Here is a 16,924-nt window from a genome sequence, read left to right as displayed (position 1 = left end):
CCGACATCGGTGCCAAGCCTCATCCTTCAAGTCATAGCCGAGGGAAGAGAGCGACAAGACAACACAGAAAGAGTAAGAAAGACAGCCGACCAAGTGAAAAAAAATCAGCATGACTCGATCGTCACAACCCAAACCTGCGTAGACTGCGATAGCGCAGTGGCCAGCTCCAGATCGGCCATGGATGGTTGGTTCACCCATCCCAGCTGGTCTCCACTGGCTCCTCGGATTGGCGCATTTTTTGGCAATCAAAGGAGTCATCATCGTTCCTGGTTCAGCTTGGCCGATCTAGCTTCCCCCGCCTTCAGCTCTCGTTTAAAAGTCCGCTGCAGCCACGCGCGCTGTCTTTGCCGTTATGTTTGCGTTTTCCCTGAAGCTGCTTTTCTTTCGTCCTTTTTGGTTGCGTTTTGCGATCGTTCTTGCGATCGCGCGATAGAGAATGACCGTTGACGGTACGTCCGATCGCGACCGGAATTATTCTTTGCGCTGCAACTTGATCGGCGCTCGAGTGTCCCAGATTTGACTAACTCGACTACAGAGAAACAGCCGGTGGCCGACAATGGCGAGTCCTCGCCAGTACCGTCGCAATACGCCACTGTCAACGAGCGCAAATTGATGGCCAAGATTGACTGGCATGTGGTGCCGTGTCTTTGTGTCATGTACCTGCTCGCATTTTTGGATCGGTACGAATAATTTCATTTAAATTGGAACTATGACATTGAAGCGCGTGAAGCTCATGGATTGCGCAGTGTCAATGTCAGTAACGCAGCCATTCTGGGTCTCAAATCCGACTTGAATATCGAGACCGGCACCAAGTATAATACCGCCCTTACCATCTTCTTCGTCCCCTACATCATCTTCGAAATCCCATCCAATGTGTTGATGAAGAAGTTGAAGCCGCACATATGGTGTACGTATTGCGCTGCGGTGTTTAGGGCCACACTGACGAGCGTCTAGTGTCGCTGTGTATGTTCGGCTTCGGCCTGGTCATGGTCTGCCAGGGCTTGGTGCAGAATTGGGGAGGATTGATGACAACGCGCTGGTTCCTGGGCATGTTTGAGACGGGCTTGTTTCCTGGCTGTACGTGAGTTCCTCACGATTCCATGGTCGTATACTGACTTGATAGGCTTCTATCTGCTGGGCATGTGGTATAAGCGCAGTGAAGCTCAGAAGCGCTTCAGTTTCTTCTTCAGCTCGACGACTCTGGCCGGTGCCTTTGGTGGCTTGCTCGCCTACGGATTGGGACAGATGGACGGCCTCCGGGGATACAGTGGATGGCGATGGGTGTTTATCATCGAGGGTGTTCTGACCTGCGTGGTGGCCATTGGCTGTTTCTTTGTGGTTCCTGACTTCCCCGAGGACGCCAAGTGGCTGACGGAGGAGGAGCGCGCATTCCTGCGCGACAAGCTGGCGAAGGACGTTGGAAAGTCGGCTGTCGATGTTAGCATGAGCTGGCGTGATATTGCCGCTGTCTTCAAGGACTGTAGGTTATCCGTGGCTGCGACGGCGATACAGCGCTAATGGTTTCGTGTGCAGACAAGATCTTCATCGGTGGCTTGATGTACTTTGGACAGGTGGTTACGGCTTATGGCTATGCCTACTTTGCGCCGACCATTATCCAGACCTACGGCTACAGTTGTATGTTCTTACCCTCAGAGCCTGGATAACGGTGCAGTCGCTAACTTCCTCTCAGCCGTCAAAACCCAGCTCTACTCCATCCCACCCTGGGCCGCTTCGTTCGGCTTTTCCATGCTCATCGCATACCTCTCTGATAAATTCCGCCATCGCTTCCTATTCACTATCATCCCAATGCTCGTGGCCATGGCCGGATTTGGCATCTTGCTCAACATCCACGACACCGCACAATACCATGTCCAGTACGGCGCGCTATTCCTGGTGACTAGCGGCTGCTACAGCGCGATGCCAGTGTTAGTCTGCTGGTTCGCGATGAACCTCGGTGGACATCGTCGACGCAGTATAGGAACGGCGTGGCAGATTGGTTTTGGCAACAGTAAGCACGGTCCTTATGCGCAGGCCCGACCGACCACTAACCAACCCTTTCACATCACAGTTGGCGGAATCATTTCCACCTACTCCTTCCTCTCGAAAGACGCCCCCTTCTACCGGCCCGGATACAGCATCGGCGTATCCTTCCTGGCCTTTTCCGCCGCCATGTCGATTCTGTACTTCTTAGCGGTGTGGAACGACAACCGGAAACGCGACCGAGCGATCGCCGAGGGTCGCATCGATCCGTCCACCATCACAGAGGAAGACGAAGAATTGCTGGGCGACATGTCGCCGACGTACCGTTACGCTTATTGATGCTTGCTTATTTACTTGCTTGTTAACGAGAAATGAGTGACTGAGACATAATTACTATTTAATTTTGGTTAGGATGGTTATGAGGGTAGGTCTCCGATGTCGGAGACGGATAATATACGCGTCGGCGGATCCCGACGACTTTGCACTGAACTAACGATGGTAGTGCGCTTGGCATTTCTGACGGAGTCATTTGGGATAAATCTAGATTTGGTAGATTATGAGCACTGTAGTTATTATGACGACACAGCAAGTCCGGGGTCGCCAGTAATCTGATCTGTGGTCGATAATGCGGGATATGTTCTCCTTGCGAATGATGTGATATATTGTTTTCTGTCGTTGAATGCGGGTATCTTTCCTCGTGGAAATGGTGTATCATTATAGCCAGATCTTAGGCTAATACCCCACGCCGAGAAGCCATTGGATCGAGAACAATACGGGCCATCTATCCTACTTATTTCGAGTATAACGTTTTATGTAAATATATGTGTACCCTACGTAGGAACGTATAATTACAACGCAACGAATACCTTCCACACCAGTTGGCTTCACTCGAACTAGCATCTAGTAGTATGACAAGCTCCTGTCAGTTGTAGTATAGCTAAGTAGTAAAGTTCTTTGAACTAGGATCTCGTCACCACAGTTGTGCTCGGGGCCTTTAATCATCCGGGGCTGAGGATAGGGATATAGGGCCATAAAATATATATATGGAGGTTATTGAAGTCAAATCATGGTGTCTTTCAACTGAATTTTCAAAAGTGTGCGACCACATAATGATTAGTAATTGATGGAATATACTTCTACGGTATTAAGACCTGCATCAATTGTTCATTATAAATTAATGATATGGTGAATTTGTCAGCTGCTCTTTATTCTGACATGCTGTTAGAACTAATCTGGAAGGTTAGTAAGCATTGAGTTTACAAACGGCACATATGCTCTGTATCAATCCCAGTATTAGTGCAGCTCATATCAGGATATATTATATCAACACGAGGCAAAGTATCATGTCGTGACGATATCGTATGAGGAAAGGAAAGGAGGCTTTCCAGCTATACCTAGGTCGAGATCAGATGTCTACTTCTGTCTGAAATGGTAGTGATAGGCCCTTCAATCCATTCCACATGCTCGGCTGCTCTGCTGTCACTTGTTCGCAGTTAGCGTCCTCCTTCGCTTGCGAATATCTGCCGAAATGAGATGACGCGATATTGCAGGAACAGGAATGGTGCAGAAACCTGTCTGTGGTTCAGTCCGTTATGAGATCGGTACAGGCGATCTTGATAAGATAACAAACAGTATAGGAGTGGGATTAGCCAGACAGGCTGGATGCCATATTCCTATGAATCACTGCGTGTCTAACAGACCACGACACAGTATCTGTTTTCTTTTATTAAGAAAGGGAGTCTGGATGTAGTGCTTTTCACACATAACCTTCGGAAGAGATGTGTTGAACCTCGCTTGTACCTGTCGATGTAGTCATCAGCAGCCGCGCTCGCGTCATCGCGAAGATCAATGGCACAATAAATCCCCCACCAGGTACCCGATATGGAGGCAAAAGCCGAATAACAGCTCTCTTTTTGCCGAAGAGCTAATATCTAGTTGCAGCTTAAGCGATATTGATGATGAGTGCAAAGTGTCCACCGATGGTGTTATCATCGTGCCGGTTAGGAATTGTTCAACCTTGGCCTCGACACCATCAAATGGTGTGATAGGAATCGTCGCATAAAAAGGCAGGCCCAGCTGTGAAAATGGAGCAGTGTTCGGAAGCAGGACAAGAGCTTTGCGAAGCATATTAGTAACGAGATGATCCCTCTAACCAAATATAGCCTGCTGTTGGCAGCTCTCTCCCCTCTTGCCATAGCAGACGGGCAATATCGCTCGCGACCAGACCTCTCCCCTCCCAAGCTGAACATCACCATTCCGGCTCCTGATGCGAACGGCACGGAGTATGTCTTTCTCGCGCCATACTCAGACGATATCCAGCAAAGCGGCGCATACATCTACCGCAAGAATGGCGACCTGATCTGGTCTGGCATCGGGTACTATGCAGGGTTCGTCGCTAACTTCCACACCACGACATACCAGGGTCAAACCGTCCTGCAGGGATTCCAGGGGACAATGGACACGTCGCATGGTGAAGGGTTCGGGCAGCAGGTCATATTGAACCAGAACTATGAGCATGTCGTGACTGCGAAGGCGGGGAATCATCGCATTCCTTCTATCCACGAGTTCAATGTCATCGATGGGAAGACTGCGCTGGTGGAGGTCTATGTCCCTACCGTGGCTAATCTGTCGGCTTATGGCGGCAACTCGTCGCAGAAGTGGATTGGTGATGGTCTTTTCCAGGGTGAGCATTTCATCCATAGTCAATACCTTTGTTCTTTCTGACGAAATGCAGAATTCGACATTGAAACCGGCGAGCTCGTCTTTGAGTGGAATGCTCTCGACCACGTTGACCCTGCAGGTTCGTTCCCCATATATCAACACTCATTCAAGCCATACTGACACATCCCAGACAGCCTGGTTTCGCTCGGCTCATCAACCAGCGACAGCGGTCTCTCCTCCAGCTCCACATGGGACTTCATCCACCTGAACAGCGTCGACAAAGACAAAGATGGTAATTACCTTCTTTCCTCGCGACACTTCAGCACCATCTTCAAGATTAACGGCACCGACGGCTCCATTATCTGGGAGCTAGGAGGCAAGCACTCCACCTTCAACCACAACTTCACCTTTGGGTACCAGCACCATGCGCGCTGGCACTACCAGTCCCCAACGAAAGAGATAATCTCCTTCTTCGACAACTCCGGCAATGGCGAAGTCACCGTCAACAATGTATCGCGCGCACTGATCGTCGAGCTGGACCACACGGACGATACCGCAACTGTTCTCCGCAAAGCGACAGCCCCGTATGGAATCCAGGCGGCTTCACAAGGGAACGCGCAGCTGCTGGCCAATGACAACATCTTTGTGAATTGGGGCCAGGCAGGCGCAGTAACTGAGTATGATGCCAACAATAAGATTATTTATCATGCTTTCATTGAGGAGGCGGAGAGCTATCGTGGGTTCCTCGCTAATTGGACGGGCACACCAACGGAGGTCCCGGCCATTGCTGCGTACGTGGATGCATCGCAGACTGTCCGGCTGTATGTTTCTTGGAATGGTGATACGGAGACGAAGGGATGGCGGTTCTATCAGTCTGAGAAGGGTAATACGACGTCTCTTGGGGTCGTGCCGCGGAAGTCCTTTGAGACGACTCTGTACTTGAAAAGTGAGCGGGGGTCAAGTGATGTGAGGTTTTATGCTGAGGCTGTGGGAGCGGGGAACAAGGTGCTGGCTAAGACGAATGCTGTTTCTGCCAGGGAGTATATCTCGGTTGCTTGAGTGCAGGAGATGAAGTGATGTATATATGCTAATGAGATAATGGTATGTATAGCCATCATGGCTGTTGCTGACACTCCTTCTGTATGACGAGTTTTAATTGAGAATGGTGGTTTGCTGTCCGCAGGGATGCTTCGAATGATCGGGCATCCCTGATAGGATACTTGTGTGAAGGTTCACAGCATTCATGCCAAGCAGTGACGATCATCCTGTATCACTCATCGATACCATCTGATACAGACAGCTCTATCCGACAGTTAACACCCTAATATGCAAGATGAGGTTTGCACTCCAGGCAGATCACATTGAGCAGGATAACTCTCACCAGCAGTGATACTAAACGCCGAGACCCCCAGGATCAATATGCTGTCCAACTTTGCGCCCCCGACATGGGGCCAAAATACCCGCATCCACGAGGCATGCCTCAATCCACATTCCATACATGATATAACCTTACCTTGACCGACCTTGATGATTTCCGCATACTCCGGACCAGAGATCTTTGCGCGTCCTGGATTGCCACGTTGTCATACATTCCATACAGGAGCAAGTTCCTCTTCCCGCTCAACCATTTGTATCCACTCCACTCTAACCACCAAGCAGGTCCTAGACGTCACCATCTCGACTTATGACCACCAATGCCTCCCATCAATGCTGTGCATGTTTCTCCGTACATTGATAGCGATCACAGGAGGAACTTATCGGAGATGAGTGGTGGTGCATGACCGCGAACAAAGTCGTTCCGTCCGGAGAAAGAAAGACCCTGCGGTGGGGACCTTCACGTAAAGAACGGGTTCGTGTGGGAGTTATCCGGTGTTTCAAGTCAAAATTGATTGCATTCCCTCCCTTTCTTCCTTGTGATCCTTTTGTCAATTTCACCTGGGGAAATCTCGGCCAATTCAGCCGCGTTTCTATAATTAATTCTCCTCTTTGCTGGGATGAATGGTTCAAGTTGAGTGCTGACATGTCTGTGGCAGTGCTCGATCCAAGCATTGCGACCGTGTGCCGTGTCGGCAAAGCACAATGAGTGGATGGCTGGACGGACGATCCGTGAACTGAGCGGTACTGTCCAAAGTCTGGAACAGGCCGGCCAGGCCGTGGTGGCTGGTCACAGACATGAAGTGAAGTCAATCAGTCAGTCCATCATACAATTCAATCATTGGGACGACATCAAATATGGCAGCAGAGTTTGACCCTGCATATCCTCATCATGATGGAAAGAACACCCTGAGCAGCTCCGGCAAACCCTTCAGACAGACAAGCGGAGCACACAAAAAAGGCGTTGCCATCCACGTACACCCATCTCAGACCAGACAAGATCAGCAGTGCCAAGCAGGGTCTGGTATCAAATAAGGCTGAGCAGGGACAGCGATAGGCCGCAACGGCAGGCGAGACACTCCACTGGAAACGCCGATCGGTTTGAAACAAATGGGCAGGGACCCTTTCCGAGTTTAAGTTCGGAATGACTGAAAGTCTTAGCCTACGCTTGGAGTGTTTAAGCTGTGCTTCTTAAATTCTGCTTGCACCATCGTCCCTTTGATGTCGTGATACCTGCATCTATCTATCTATCTTTATCTTTTACAATCTAATCTATAAATCAACATGCGAATACTATTACTTCTCCTTTTTATGCTACTCAGCATCACTTCCCACTCCCTCCCCCACTACGGCGTCTCTCTCCCCCCACCACCCACCGACCCAGCCAAACCGCCCACATCCCCCTACTACCCATGGAAGTCCCGACTCGCCAGCGGCGCTGACCATGTCGACAAAACCACCCTGTATAGCATCGCCCGCGCCGCCCACAACCAAGGCCAAACACACTTCGCCGACTATCTAAAACACTATCTCGGCAACACAGGTCGCGATGCCCACGTCTCCGTCGACGAGATGCTTTCCGCGATGCCGCAATTCCGCACCGAAGTGCACGAACTAGCCAAATTCAAGGCAAAACTCGCCTACGAGTCGTTGATGATGACCCGACCGGACGAGGCACCCGTCGTGCCGTTTACGAGTTTCTGGCACGAGTACATCGCGACGCCGGATCAGAGCTGGGACTGGTTCCTATCCGTGGGGAGGTTCGTGTATAGTGTGACGGGGGTGGTGAAGATGGATAATGAGACGGGCGGAGTGACGGTACATTATGCGGTGCATGTGTTTACTTATTGTGACTGGGATGGAGGGCGAGATGTGCGCATTGGACAGTTCCGGTTCGATGAGGGCAGACTGGCTGGGTTGCAGGTGACAGGGTTGGCGAGGGAGTTCAAGATTCGCGGGTCGAGTCAGTCCAGGTTGATCGAGGGATATACTCCTGTGCAGGGATTTTAAAAATATGTGTATACGCTGGTTGTATAGACGTTTATATGTGTATGATACTATGAATGACAAGAAATCTTTGAAAAAGGGGCCATGCAACGCATCAATCAATCCAGCTGATCTCGCGACACTCGCCCAGACTCTCGGCCATCGCATCAATGCGTTCGGTCATCCATCCTGCCGATAATCCCGGCCGGGCATGTCCCAGCGCCAGCACCGTGGACGTGCGACATGCGCCCTCCGTCGCATTATATGCATACTGCAGACACTTGGCCTCGCGTGTACACACGCCCCGACAGGCCGCGAAGCTGCTCACTGCCACCGGGTCCCCGTCGACCAGATTATCCCACTCGGTGCGCACATCGCGCAGCTCCGGCCGGACCAGCTTCAGGAACACATCGCGATACAGCAACGGTGTCTTCAGCGGTCCCAGTTGCCTCTCCAGATCATCCAACTGCCGGATGCCCTGCTCGTCCAGATGATGAAATGACACGGCCGGATAACACCACGGCCGCTTCGCATATCCTATGGAGAAGTAATCCATTTCCTCCGGAGGGGCAATCTGCAGCATCGGCCACGACCAAGTCAGGTCAACCCCAACATTTTCCAGCAGAATCCCCAGCATGCAATCCCCAGCCCAATGTTCCGCCACGGCACGTTCCCACCCATCACTGGTTCGTTTGCGTTGGTTCACGGCCTGCACGAGCGCCGGTCGCGACAGCGCAAAGCCCGATCCGCCGTGGGCGAAAATTGCATCCACGATCTGCATCTGGTTGCCGAGGTACCATGGCTTGGAGGGATCGAAGCGCCGAAGCCACTGGAGGAAATTATCCCAGACGAGGTAGGTATCCGCCTCGAGGAAGATATACCAGGAAGCATCTGGCTTAACGCGCAGAGCCTCGTCCAGCATGGGGAGGAACTTCCATTTGTCGAGCTTCCAGCCGGGGTTGTTGGGTTTGCCGATCGGGGTGTTGACGTCTGGGTTCAAGTCGGCGGGGGTGAGGGCGGCAGGACCTTCGGCGCGCACGCGACGGTAGAGGTCGAGTTCAGGGTTATGGTTAAGGAGAGCAGGTGAGAGGGAGGCGAGGACATCGTGGGTGAAGTGGGTGGGGGAGAGCTGTTCGACGTAGTCGGAGAAGAGGACGTGGTTGGGGATGCAGCGGAGGGTGGTGGAGAGGTGGATAGGGACTTTGGTGCGTGATTCGGTGACGCCGGTTTTGAGAACAACTAGGATGTTGTCGAGGTCGGGACGTGAGGGACAGTCATCTGGGATGATCTGGAGAGGGGGGGAGGATGCGCCGTGGGAGGAGAGGGTGTAGAGGAGGCCGAGGGCGAGGAGGGCGGCGACCAGGATGAGGCGGCGGCGTGGCATGAGGAGGGCTAGCGAGTGCGAGTGGAAGGGTGGGCCATCGCAGATGCGAAGGTTGTGTGTTTATAAGAAGGTGAGAGGATAATGGGAGTGAAGTTGGTTAGAAAGCTGCAAACGGAGCGGATGAGCATTAAGAATCGACTTGGGGATGGAGTCAGGCTTGGCACGGGGTACGGCGGATCACAGCTGCCATTTCTCATTTTTTGGACCCCATCGCGTTAGTTTTGGGGCTATGTAGACTGGAATGTAGATCCTTATTTCATCCCATAAGCAGATTCCGATACTGGAAGAGTTGGTTGTTAACAATAACACTGAAAGGCTTTGGCTGTGGTCAATTCCACTTCTACAACACACTTCCTGATTGGTCGGTATTTGCGTCTCGCAATAAATTCCGAGGCACTCGTGCTATAGAACTGATGTCATTAACATGTCCATTCACAGTTTAATTCTCTAGAAGATAGCTATTACTATACCTACTCTATAGATATCACAATTGACTCCTCGTCAGCCCCTTAACAACCTCCACCGCCCCTCTCTTCCCACTGCGCACTGCACCCTCCATATAACCCTTCCACTCCTCTGCCGTCTCCGTCCCCACGAAATGCACATCCCGGAACGGTTCTCGAAGGGCATCACCAGCTAGCGTCAATACGCCCGGCGGCAGTGCCGGACAAGGACAGCCCCAGCCAGAGAGCTCCTCAGTAGACCACTCATGACTGAGAGCCTCGACAAACTCCCTCTTTGGCAGATCCTTATCGCCATAAATCGCCCCCAACTGCTCCAACAACGCCAATTCACGCTCCCTCTGACTCCCCAACGCAGACCACTTCCTCCCAGCATCGCCCGCCAAAAACGCCGTGAGCACCCACTTCCCATCCTCTGGGCTACTCGTATCGCGATAAATTGATGCAGGACCAACAAACGACTGTGCCAGTCCACAGAACCCACGATCCGCCCACCACGCTGTACGGAACGACAACATCACCTTAGTGTAGTAGCCATATCTGAACGAATCGACCAGCAGCTGCTTAGCAGCAGGTAGTTGCGGCTCGAACTTGATCGTCTTGAGAACAGGTGTCGGCACAGAACAAATCACCTTCCGAGCCTTGACCACCAATCCACTCTCCGTCTGCACGTAATTCACCCCTTTCTGCACCTGCGTGATTCCTACCACTCTCTGACCGAACCGAATTGTATCCGTAGGCAAAGACTCCGCCAAAGTCTTCGCAAATATCTGCGTCCCCTGTCGCACACGCAGATACTGCGCGCCGTGTTTCCGATCCGAGCGCATCTGGAGTAATCCGCCGCCGGACTTGCAGTAATTGAGAAAGTAGAGGGCGGAGATGTCCTGGGGTTCCTGGCCGAGCATGGCGCGAGTCCAGACGGAGGCGTTGGCAACGGCGATGGGGCTGGCGTTGCGGGAATGCAGATAGGCGAGGAAGGAGAGAGAGTCGAGACCGGGACTCTGGGGACGACTGGTAGAAAGGGATTGGCAGTCTTGCTCGGCAGTGTCGCGGATGGCTTCTATTTCTTTTACAATTTGGGGGGTTATCTAGTTGCAGTTAGTACGTGTGTATGTGATAAGGTAGAAGGGAAGGTAGCATACGCATGGAGTCTGCCCGTAAGGAAAAGCAGTAATGGCACCGTCCTCCCGCTGCAAAAGACAGTTGCCCGTGGTGTTCTGCTCGATCAAATCGGCCCCTGCCCGTCGCGCCAACTCATACATCATGCTCTGGTTGGTATCGTTGATCCAGGCGGCGCCGAGATCAACCACTCCTGTGCCGCTCGGCAGTGGACAAGTCCAGGTCTTGCCGCCCACGCGGTCGCGGCCTTCAAGCACGATGCACGAGTGACCGGACTGAAGGATGGTTTCGGCAGCCATGAGGCCAGACAGGCCGGCGCCAATGGCGAGAACATCGGTCGTTTCTGTGGGGGAAGGAAGAGAGAGCGAAGCTGGAATGGAGTCAGGCACCGCGACGGTGGCTTCGATTTCGAATTTCCAGTCCGGAACTGCTAGTTGAGGTACCGGAACAAGAGTAATGGCTGGTTTGTGGCCAGCTAGCCATGTCTGCAGGGGTCGAGTGTGCAGACGGTTGTTGGGGTCATAGTTGACGATGTAGAGGGTGAGTTTGACTACATCGCGGGGTGTAGCGCCGGTGGCGGCTAGCACACGATGCAAATTCACGAGGGCAAGATGGATCTGCGAATTGTAGTCGGCGGGGGCAGTGCCTTCAATGGTGCCTGGTTGGCCTGAGACATGGAGATATTTGGAGGCGGATGACACCACGCCGGGGGCGTAGTAGGTGGAGGTGGCCAGGACAGGTGCTGGAGCCATTGTCAGTAGATTGGAGCTGATAACCAGTGTTTCTGTGTGGTAAAGAGGTGGAATAGATATAGGGCAAGGACAAAGTCCGAAGAATGAAGCTGGTTATCTTATCGTGCGGGGAAGTGTTGACTTGCCTGTTTGGAGTGGGCCGGGGTGACTTGCCTGCATTAGTTACACTCCACTGCCAGTTGTAGGCAACTCTATCTTATCGCAGATCGACCACGAGACAAGATGGATATTCAATCCGAGGAAGTGCCTTCTCAATGCTTTGGGCCATTGTGTAGAGAATTCGGGAAATTATATATACCAGTCGTAGACCTTATCCGTATTGCGAATCACCACCTTGCAGGGTACATACTTTAACATCAATAACATGGCCAACCGTCCCAAAGAACACGACACCAAAGTCCTCACCATCGCCGATCTGGCTATCGAGGCCCAGAAAAGACTTCCTCCAGTCGTGCGCGGTGAGCAACTTCTCTCCATCTATGCAACCCAGCTAATACTAAGACATGCATATAGACTACTTTAACGAAGGCGCCGGCGACCTCATCACGTACTCATTCCCATAACTCACCGCAATTCCATACCCATACTAACAGACTACTACTTAGTCTAAAAGACAACGAAGCAGCCTACAACCGATACAAACTCCTCCCCCGCGTTCTCCGCGACGTGGATGCCCTCGACACCAGCACCACCATCTTCGGCAAGAAAGTGAAATTCCCTCTGGGCTTTGCCCCCGCCGCCGCACACAAGCTCGCCCATGCAGATGGCGAAGTGGGCACGTCCCGTGCGGCTGCAGCGCACGATATCCCCATGTGTTTGTCCTCGTGGGCAACAACAGGCATTGACGATGTGATTGCCCAGGGGACGGGGAATCCGTATGCCATGCAGGTGTCCTTTTTCAAGGATATAGAGATTACGAGGAGAATCATTCAGAAAGCTGAGAGTGGGTGACCACTTGACCATTACAGTATTTATGGTTACTGATGAAAGTAAAGAGGCCGGTTACAAAGCACTATTCGTGAGCGTGGATCTCCCCGTGCTAGGGAACAGATTGAACGAGTCTCGGAATAACTTCAATTTCCCGAGTGATATGCGGTTTCCGGTGTTGGCGGAGGGAATTGATGAGATGGGGTTGAAGGACTCGTATGAGCGTGGCTATGGTACTATCTTCCTTATTTTCATTTCCGCATCGGCTATTAACAGGATATACAGATGGCACTATTCGCTGGGACAAGACAATTGCCTGGCTACGACAGAACACGAAGCTCGAAATCTGGCTTAAGGGCGGTGTGTTTCCTCCTCACTTCTCTGTTAGTATGTATAGACTAACGAGAACAGTCTACTCCCCCGAAGACATTCAGCTAGCCATCGATCACAAAATCGACGGCGTCATCATCTCCAACCACGGTGGTCGCCAACTCGACGGTGTCCCCGCCACGCTGGATGCTTTGCGCATCTGCGCGCCCGTGGCAAAAGGGAAGATTCCCCTGGCAGTGGACGGTGGAATCAGACGGGGAGCAGACGTGTTCAAGGCGATTGCGCTGGGAGCGTCGATGTGTTTTGTGGGGAGGATTCCGATCTGGGGATTGGCGGTAAGCTTCCACACAGGTTGTCCCATTTGTTCATGATATTGATAATCGATATAGTATAACGGCGAGAAAGGCGTCGATCTAGCGGTCAAGATCCTCTACGATGAGTTCTGTCGCACAATGAAGCTGGCTGGGTAAGTGACCACGTCAACGTGCATATAGCAGAAACTAATGATGTGAATGTATGTATGCAGATGCCGAACTATAGCAGATATCACGCCGGAGCATTTGGCGATTTTGGAGACAAATGGGCTATTGGCGAAGCTATAAGCAATATATTAGAATAAGTCTTAAATACTATCTATATATAGAACGAACAACCTCATAGAGAATACAACAAACACAACAATCAAATACATAGTAAATAACAAACTACTCCCACAACTTCCTCCAAAATCCCCTCTTCTCCCCATCATCATCCCCATCCACCCCCAAAGCCTCCACCTCCTCCAATCCACTCACCAAATCCACCTTCTCAGCCGGAATCCACCACCCATCCCTCCACCTCATCACCCGGTGTCCAGCATAAACCGCCACAAAGACAAACAGTCCAACATACGAAGTCAAAAACGACGACACGCTCCAATGACCATGGAAGAAGACCTCAAACCCATTACACAGCAACAAGATCGGACAAGCCATCGTTGCAATAATCCCCATCCACGGCTGCAATCTCGACCGATACGGAAGATCCTTCAAACCCTGGGCATTACACGCCGCCCGGAACCTCAAAAATATAATCCCACAGCACGTCCAGGACGTAAACCCCGCCGTGTTAGTGAGACTCACGAACCAATTAAACGCCGTGCTAGCGCCAGAACTACAGTCCATATACGCTAGCAACGAGAACAGCGAGCTGCACAACACAGCATAGTAGGGCACGCCGTGGCGGGTACAGCGGGTGAAGATCTTCGGAGCACCGCCTGCCCGCGCGAGGGAATATAGTGTCCGACTGGACATGTAGAGGTACGAGTTCGCGGAGGACCACGCGGAGGTGATGATGACGGCGTTGACGACGGAGTCGAGGCCATGAATACCGGCGCGTTTAATGGCGATGACCCAGGGCGAGGCGGCGACGCCGGTGCCGTTTGTCAAGCCGGAGGCATTACTGGGGCAGATGACGCCAATGGCGAGGACGCCGAGGATGTAGAAGATGATAAGGCGATAGAAGTACTGTTTCGCGGCGCGGGGTAGGTTCTTGCGGGGGTTTTGCATTTCGCCTGCGGCGACAACGAGGAGTTCCGGGGCGAAGTTGAAGGAGAAGACGGAGTAGCAGAGAGTGTAGAGGAAGGCGCAGAAGCGGCCAGTGGAGCCGGAGACGAGGTAGATGTTGAAGGCGCCGGGGGATTTCCAGTAGTGGAAGCCTAGACGGGTGTGGTTGGGACCGCCGCCGAGGAAGAGGACGAAGGAGAGGATGAGGAGGCCGATGATGAGGAAGACTTTGAGGGAGGCAAACCAGAATTCGGTCTCGCCGTAGACTTTGACAGGGAAGAAGTTCAGGGCGAGGACGACGATAAGCATGAGGGTGATCCAGACGGCGAGGGGGACGGGGTTGGACCAGTAGTTGATGACGAGAGCACCGGCCGTGGTTTCGTAGGCGACGAGAATGCCGAAGCTGTACCAGTAGAGGAGGCCCATGGCGAAGCCCAAGCTGGGAGATACGAAGCGGGTGCCGTAGGCGGCCATTGAGCAGCCGCTGAAGGGGAGGTAAGTGTTCATTTCGTTGGTGGCGGTGATGATGGCGTAGACAATGATGCAGATGGTGATGTAGGCGAGCAGGATGTTGGCTGGTCCGGCCAGCGCGAGCACCTCTCCTACTCCCACAAAGAGACCTGTGCCTATGGTGCCGCCGATGGCCATCATCTGGGCGTGGCGAGACTTGATGCCACGCTGGGTGACGAGGGCATCATGGGTGACGATCTGACCTTCAGCACAGGAAGACGTGCGGTCGAGCACCTCGAGGGGTTTTTCGTCAGGAGACTTGGTCATAATTGCTACAGTTGAGTGGGATATGGATTGAATGGATTAAGGTTAGGGGAATTGCAGCCATGTACAGAGGGTATACAGGACATTTTATCAGTTGGCAGGACACTGCATGTACAGAATCTGGGGTTACGTGGGAACTGAGCTTCGCCTCCGCAGATCCCGATACCAGATAAAGAGTGAGAGATACGAGGCCATTAGTGTCACTGTGGCTTGAGCACCGGCATTGGATTATCGAATGTCAGCTGCACCAATGCGGAGAAGCAGCGGGTTGTATCTATCAGGCCTTGCTGGTTCGCCTGCAGCTAGCTCTAATCCAGTATCAGCCAGATCCACCGTCGGGGCTAGCCCGAGGTTATCAGTTGGCCAGCAAGGCAAGTCTCCCCTGCGGCGTGTCTCTTGACCTGCCTATTGCATTCACCCTTGCATACCCTAACTCCGCGGCACAAACTGGTCGGGCAACTGTTCACTGAATTACGGGACACCGTGGGATTGAAAAATCGAAACTGCATGTAGATCAATGGATGCTGACATACTCTTTCACACTGTAACACTGACTCGGACTCTCTTCGTAGCCTTTCGCACGTTGAATACCTCCCAAAGAACCACCATGTCTTCAACCACTACTACCATCGTGGCGAAGAAAGAAGAGCCTCCACAGCCCACAGAGTCGAACATCACCGGCAAATCAGCCATCCAGGCCATCTCACAAGGAGCCACCCTACCAAGCATCCCTTCCTTTACCTCCGCAGACAAGAAACGACGATGGATGCTGGAGCACATGGCCGGCGCCTTTAGAGTATTCGCTCGCAAGGGTTTCTCCGAAGGAATGAGCGGGCACATCTCCTTGCGTGATCCAGAGCATCCAGACTGCTTCTGGACGAATCCGTATGACTTCCCACCCACAAAATCGGCCCAGTCACACCAGCTGAAAACCCCACAGACTTGGACTCCATTTCGGCCTAGTCAAAGTATCCGATCTCATCCTACTCAACCATGCTGGCGAGCCCGTCGGAGGCAACCGATCACGGCCAGCCAATGCCGCAGGCTTCCAGATCCACGGCGTTCTGCACAAGATGTATCCGCATGTGAACGCGGCGTGCCATGCCCACTCGAAGTACGGTAAAGCGTGGTCGACGTTCGCCAAGCCATTGGATATGATCAACCAGGACGTTACTATGTTTTATGGCGATGCGCAGGCCGTCTACCCTGAGTTTGGGGGCGTAGTGCTAGAGGAAGAGGAAAGTCTACGTCTGGGTAGACACTTGGGTGACAAGGGGAAGTTGCTGATACTGCGAAACCATGGTCTTCTTACGGTCGGACAGACGGTTGATGAAGCGGCTTATCTTTTCACTTTGGCTGAGCGAAGCTGCGAGATCCAGCTGCAGGTGGATGCGGCTGCTGCTCATGGACTTGAGAAGAAGCTTATTGAGCCGGATGCAGCTGATTTTACGTTCAAGATGACTAGTGATCCGGTAAGTGGCAATGAACACTTTCATGTTAGAGGATATTGCTAATGAAAGCAGGAGGCGTTGTATCATGAGTTCCAACCGGATTATGAGATGGAGCGAGCGCTGTGCAACGACCAGTTTCTACAGTGAGTATGCTTTGCTGTGAGGTTGAACATGATTGTAT

General features: G+C 52.4%; 8 protein-coding genes across 8 annotated transcripts; 5 read left to right on the top strand and 3 right to left on the bottom strand.

Moving 5' to 3' along the window:
* Positions 1-436: 436 nt before the first annotated feature.
* BDQ94DRAFT_162387 (major facilitator superfamily domain-containing protein) lies at positions 437-2,319 on the top strand (the record flags this gene model as incomplete). The annotated part of the gene is made up of 8 exons (XM_026769534.1): positions 437-449; positions 536-680; positions 747-907; positions 955-1,077; positions 1,124-1,480; positions 1,534-1,635; positions 1,691-2,008; positions 2,069-2,319. 8 exons carry the CDS (start codon positions 437-439, stop codon positions 2,317-2,319), a joined length of 1,470 nt encoding a protein of 489 aa, XP_026621997.1.
* Positions 2,320-4,119: 1,800 nt separating this feature from the next.
* On the top strand, positions 4,120-5,700 carry BDQ94DRAFT_183048 (arylsulfotransferase family protein; the record flags this gene model as incomplete). Its single annotated transcript, XM_026774309.1, has 3 exons — positions 4,120-4,663; positions 4,715-4,780; positions 4,832-5,700. 3 exons carry the CDS (start codon positions 4,120-4,122, stop codon positions 5,698-5,700), a joined length of 1,479 nt encoding a protein of 492 aa, XP_026621996.1.
* Positions 5,701-7,232: 1,532 nt separating this feature from the next.
* Positions 7,233-8,070, top strand: BDQ94DRAFT_92545 (uncharacterized protein). Its single transcript, XM_026776859.1, has one exon. The coding sequence runs from the start codon at positions 7,300-7,302 to the stop codon at positions 8,023-8,025; it is 726 nt and encodes a 241-aa protein (XP_026621995.1). The 5' UTR covers positions 7,233-7,299; the 3' UTR covers positions 8,026-8,070.
* BDQ94DRAFT_92544 (uncharacterized protein) lies at positions 8,071-9,611 on the bottom strand. The gene has a single exon (XM_026776858.1). It carries the CDS (start codon positions 9,383-9,385, stop codon positions 8,117-8,119), a length of 1,269 nt encoding a protein of 422 aa, XP_026621994.1. The 5' UTR covers positions 9,386-9,611; the 3' UTR covers positions 8,071-8,116.
* A 258-nt stretch (positions 9,612-9,869) lies between these two features.
* BDQ94DRAFT_183046 (putative flavin-containing amine oxidase) lies at positions 9,870-11,752 on the bottom strand (the record flags this gene model as incomplete). Its single annotated transcript, XM_026774308.1, has 2 exons — positions 10,989-11,752; positions 9,870-10,934 (listed from the first exon to the last, which is right to left on the bottom strand). Exons 1-2 carry the CDS (start codon positions 11,715-11,717, stop codon positions 9,870-9,872), a joined length of 1,794 nt encoding a protein of 597 aa, XP_026621993.1. The 5' UTR covers positions 11,718-11,752.
* A 329-nt stretch (positions 11,753-12,081) lies between these two features.
* Positions 12,082-13,576, top strand: BDQ94DRAFT_183045 (alpha-hydroxy acid oxidase; the record flags this gene model as incomplete). The annotated part of the gene is made up of 7 exons (XM_026774307.1): positions 12,082-12,168; positions 12,231-12,660; positions 12,713-12,877; positions 12,930-13,004; positions 13,056-13,309; positions 13,364-13,440; positions 13,501-13,576. 7 exons carry the CDS (start codon positions 12,082-12,084, stop codon positions 13,574-13,576), a joined length of 1,164 nt encoding a protein of 387 aa, XP_026621992.1.
* A 102-nt stretch (positions 13,577-13,678) lies between these two features.
* On the bottom strand, positions 13,679-15,295 carry BDQ94DRAFT_174225 (amino acid permease/ SLC12A domain-containing protein; the record flags this gene model as incomplete). Its single annotated transcript, XM_026772304.1, has 1 exon — positions 13,679-15,295. One exon carries the CDS (start codon positions 15,293-15,295, stop codon positions 13,679-13,681), a length of 1,617 nt encoding a protein of 538 aa, XP_026621991.1.
* Positions 15,296-15,899: 604 nt separating this feature from the next.
* On the top strand, positions 15,900-16,890 carry BDQ94DRAFT_162380 (arad-like aldolase/epimerase; the record flags this gene model as incomplete). The annotated part of the gene is made up of 3 exons (XM_026769533.1): positions 15,900-16,177; positions 16,233-16,764; positions 16,816-16,890. 3 exons carry the CDS (start codon positions 15,900-15,902, stop codon positions 16,888-16,890), a joined length of 885 nt encoding a protein of 294 aa, XP_026621990.1.
* Between the last annotated feature and the right edge of the window lie 34 nt (positions 16,891-16,924).

The sequence above is a fragment of the Aspergillus welwitschiae genome (assembly GCF_003344945.1).
Source record: "Aspergillus welwitschiae strain CBS 139.54b unplaced genomic scaffold BDQ94scaffold_40, whole genome shotgun sequence".
Lineage (NCBI taxonomy): Eukaryota > Fungi > Ascomycota > Eurotiomycetes > Eurotiales > Aspergillaceae > Aspergillus > Aspergillus welwitschiae.
The sequence above is the reverse complement of the archived record's forward strand: the minus strand, read 5'-3'. Positions and strand labels throughout refer to the sequence as shown.